Source organism: Nicotiana tomentosiformis, chromosome 8 (genome assembly GCF_000390325.3).
Source record: "Nicotiana tomentosiformis chromosome 8, ASM39032v3, whole genome shotgun sequence".
Taxonomy (NCBI): domain Eukaryota; kingdom Viridiplantae; phylum Streptophyta; class Magnoliopsida; order Solanales; family Solanaceae; genus Nicotiana; species Nicotiana tomentosiformis.
Window position 1 is genome coordinate 141458828 of NC_090819.1, and position 3936 is coordinate 141462763.

Below are 3936 nucleotides of genomic sequence, written 5' to 3' on the forward strand. Positions count from 1 at the left end.
TGTGCTAGATAGGGAGAGATTGTTTAACTTAGAATGTATAGCTGCGAAATTCAATGTACCAAAAGGAAATATGTCGACAAAATAGCACAATCACAGAAGACAATTGTATAAAAGGAAGGTGTTAAGATCATATACAACACTGCACCTTCATCTCCTGTTTTATTGTCTGTGCCAAAAACTGGTTGAAACTCCAGGGTAAGAAGTAGATTGGATCGATTTGATTTAAACAATGGGCGAAAATTCAACCCGTCAAAATCTAAATCAAATTTTTATTTGTTTATTCCTTTTTAATAATTTGTTAAATTACCAACTAAAATGTTTTTCTCTTATTCGTACCGATAGTTTACATCAATCCAATAAATACATAACACATATCTTCAAAAATAGGGTTATCATTAAATCATAGTCAATTAATACATATTCTCATCTTAATCGATCCTTTAACTATGACAATTAATATAATTTGGAGTAAACACTCAGTACCGGTAACTTTTTACCATGCAAAGAATAAAATGGGAAATATACGTAAGAAACCAAACAAATATACGTAAGAAACCTAACATTAAAAAAGTTTTTAGACCAAATATTAGTTTTTTTGTGTGTGTATTTCATCAGTACTTCTATGAAGGTAGTAAAAATTTGTAGATACGTTCTCCTATTGATGCAAAATTCAAATGAAGCACTTGTACTACTACTATTACAGAGTTTATTTTAGTTTTTTTATCGTAAATTCTAAACTAATAGTTCAAAGTTTCAAGATGTTATCCTATTAGCAATCTCCATTTTGAGAATTCAGTGAGTTTCTGAATAATTCTCAAGCTGAAATAGTTTAGACCAAGCTGAAGAAAGCAGCGCATAACTTTTCAACAATTTTTTTTCCTTTCTCTTGGTGCTTTATAGGTTGTCAAACGAGAGGGTTGATTCATCTTTTTATATGTTTGCACCTATTGGTTTATAGGCCTTATTCCCAGGTAAGTAGAGAAACTTGAATGAACTGCCAGAACGAGTTTTGTCATTGCAGACATATCACAGCTGCATTTCCTTGTTTTTGTGCTGTAACTGGAAAGGAATACTGAAATTTACAAGGCTCTCCGCGTTATAATCGCAAAAATGCAACACACAAAGAATGTTATATCAACTATACAGTGCTAATAGGCACAGAACGAGAATGTGTATAGGTCCAATTATCTGATGCTTGGAGCCAACATGTCCTGCAAGTTCATTGGGTAGCACATAGGTGTGTGCAAGCCGGACCATACATTGTCAGCAAGGATCGCGTTCACAGCATCAGTCGGGTGAAATTGATCCCACCAGATATGATTTGAGGCGTTGCTGCACGGCATTTCAGGGGAAATGCACAAGATCCAGCCTTTGTATTTGCCTAAACCACAGCAAGCCTCATCTGTCACATTGAAACCTATAGTGAAAAATGCAAAAACAATTAGATTGCATACATCTAACTGCGACGCGTCCTGTCAGATGACTCAATACAGATTATAGAGACCGCTCACCATAACGGTCATGATTCTGAATGATGTCTATTGACCCTTCAAATGCATCACAGAATATGACAGTGGCACCAACAAGTTCCTCATTAAGTTCAGCGACGATATATCTAACAGCAAAGTTGAACTCCAGTATCATGTCGTTTATGGTTTCCACACACTGCCCGTTCTTGCTATGGTATAGCCATAGGTAATAAGGAGCACAACCTATTGGAGCCAGTCCCATTACAACTACTTTTCTCACATTTGCATTGTACAAGTTCTGTGCCACCAGTATATATATACATCAGACAAATTTATGAAGAAAACTTCGAAAAGTATTGCTGACAATAATAGCAGAATCAAATATCAATGAACCATTTTCAAAATAATCTTGGAAACAATGTAAAGCCATAGGGGAAACTGAAGCATTTAATGTATGAGAGGGAGCAGAGCAACGAGCGCAACTAGAGTAATTTGTTGCTGTTTCAAGATATCATCAAAGAGGAGAAAGAAAATGTGAATGGCTTAAGTGACATTAAAAGTAGAGAAAACCATACTCTTCTTCTAATTTTACTAAATCAAGTACTGAATTTCCCTGTCCCTAAATATGTCAATGAGCAGCTTTCTTGGTCATATAGGTGTGCCTTACAATCTGTGCTAGATAGAGAGACATTATTTACCTTAGAACTCTAAGAACAAACTATTGTGTATAGCTGCAAAATTCAATGTATTCAAAAGGAAACTGTCGACGATATAATATGATCACAGAAGACAATAAAAGAAGGTGTTAAGATCATATATAACACTGCACCTTAATTGTCTGTGCCAAAAACTGGTTGAAGCTCCACGGTAAGTAAACAGATTGAACATCAGATACATTCCGGAGATAGTAATGAATGTAGTCGTTGGCCCCGATTGAAATGTAGAACACAGAACTTGCTATTAGATCAGTTGTTGCTTCCTCACCAATAGTCATTATAAACTGCTGAATTGTGTCGGTGGCCTGCTCTATTTGCTGTGCAAGTGAGATATGTTGACCCTGCACAAATATTACACTTCTAGTTTAAATACTAATCTAAGCATTAAAATCAACAACTCACCATAAAATTAATCATAGTTACAGTGTATATGATTATTAAAACAGAAAGTATATATAATGAAAATGTACCAATTCAGAGCCGCTTGAGAAAATAATGCCAGCACCAGCAGAAGCATAATTAACACCAAGAATCATGTCTTCAATTGAACCAGCCTGCCCTAGGTAACTTGGCACAAATGGTAATCCAAGACGCAATGCTGATATAATCAAATCAACAAAAATGGAAAATTAGCAGTCTTAACCCAAAATTTCTTCAAAAAGATCAAGAATGTATCACTGAGATACCTTAGAAAAATTACAAACCAAGACTTTCCATAAACCATTTAATCAGGCAAGAAATTAACAGAAAAAGAACCATAAACCATTTAATTGAAAGTCCAATCATTTCCCTCACTTACAGTTAATCAAACACACATCAATCTCAAATCTCACTAACTCAATTGAAAAATTCTCAACCTTTTCACAAAATCTTACTAACCCAATAGAAACATTCTCAACTTTTCAAGAAATCCCACTAACCCAATTGAAAAGAATCTCAACAAGTTTTATACAAAGAAAAAAATACCAAGATCTTCATAATGATGAGTTGTTTTTCCCATATGATGAGTTACGGCGGCGGCGAGAGGTGAAGTTATAGCGGCGGCGAACGGCGAACGGCGAACGGCGAAGAGCGGTTACGGCGTGCAAATTGAAAGCAGCGGGAAATTGAAAGTAAGAGAGAGTAGTGGAGTAGTACTGTACTCGACGTATAAGGAATATGTACTTATTAAGTTTTCCAAGGCCTGAACGTTTTGCGTCTCAACTCTCAAATGAAAATCAGATTTTTTAGCGTGAAATTCAAAAGTAGTGTTAATTGAAAAATAATTACGGTTTCAAAAATAATTAAAATTTAGCTATTTTTTTATGTAAAGATAAATCAGAACGAAAATATTGTTTAAAATTCGAAAAATATTCCAGCATAATATACTAGAGTTATAGTATAATATATTGAATTTCTAGCATAATATATTGGAGTTCCAACATAATATATCAGTCCAACATAATATGTTGGAAGTTCATACACATGTGCTTCAATCTCCGGTATATTATGTTGGAACTTTTCGTGTATTGGAATTCGAGCATAATATGCTGGAAGTTCATACAAAGATGCACCAATCTCCAGTATATTGTGCTGGAACTTTCCGTGTGTTAGAGTTCCGGCATAACATGCTGAAAGTTCATACAAATGTGCACCAATCTCAAATATATTATACTAGAATTTTTCGTGTTGCAATAAAATAGTGGTAATTTTTATTGACTTTGCAAACGCTCAATTACCAGTTCGAAAATTGGCTAGCCCGTACTATTTTC

The 3936-nt window shown here is 34.7% G+C and overlaps 1 protein-coding gene across 1 annotated transcript; it reads right to left on the reverse strand.

The window, feature by feature from the left end:
• Nucleotides 1-992: 992 nt before the first annotated feature.
• LOC104116973 (GDSL esterase/lipase At5g08460-like) lies at nt 993-3326 on the reverse strand. Its single transcript, XM_070181934.1, has 5 exons — nt 3152-3326; nt 2656-2783; nt 2299-2526; nt 1512-1767; nt 993-1417 (listed from the first exon to the last, which is right to left on the reverse strand). Exons 1-5 carry the CDS (start codon nt 3183-3185, stop codon nt 1185-1187), a joined length of 879 nt encoding a protein of 292 aa, XP_070038035.1. The 5' UTR covers nt 3186-3326; the 3' UTR covers nt 993-1184.
• Between the last annotated feature and the right edge of the window lie 610 nt (nt 3327-3936).

Excerpts from the sequence above, each read along its gene's own strand:
- LOC104116973 (XM_070181934.1), bottom strand. The coding sequence starts at position 3,185 with ATGGGAAAAACAACTCATCATTATGAAGATCTTG. Across the intron at positions 1,768-2,298 it reads TTTTGGCACAGACAATTAAG|AACTTGTACAATGCAAATGT; the intron begins GTGCAGTGTTAT and ends CTGGTGGCACAG. Across the intron at positions 1,418-1,511 it reads TCAGAATCATGACCGTTATG|GTTTCAATGTGACAGATGAG; the intron begins GTGAGCGGTCTC and ends TTTTCACTATAG.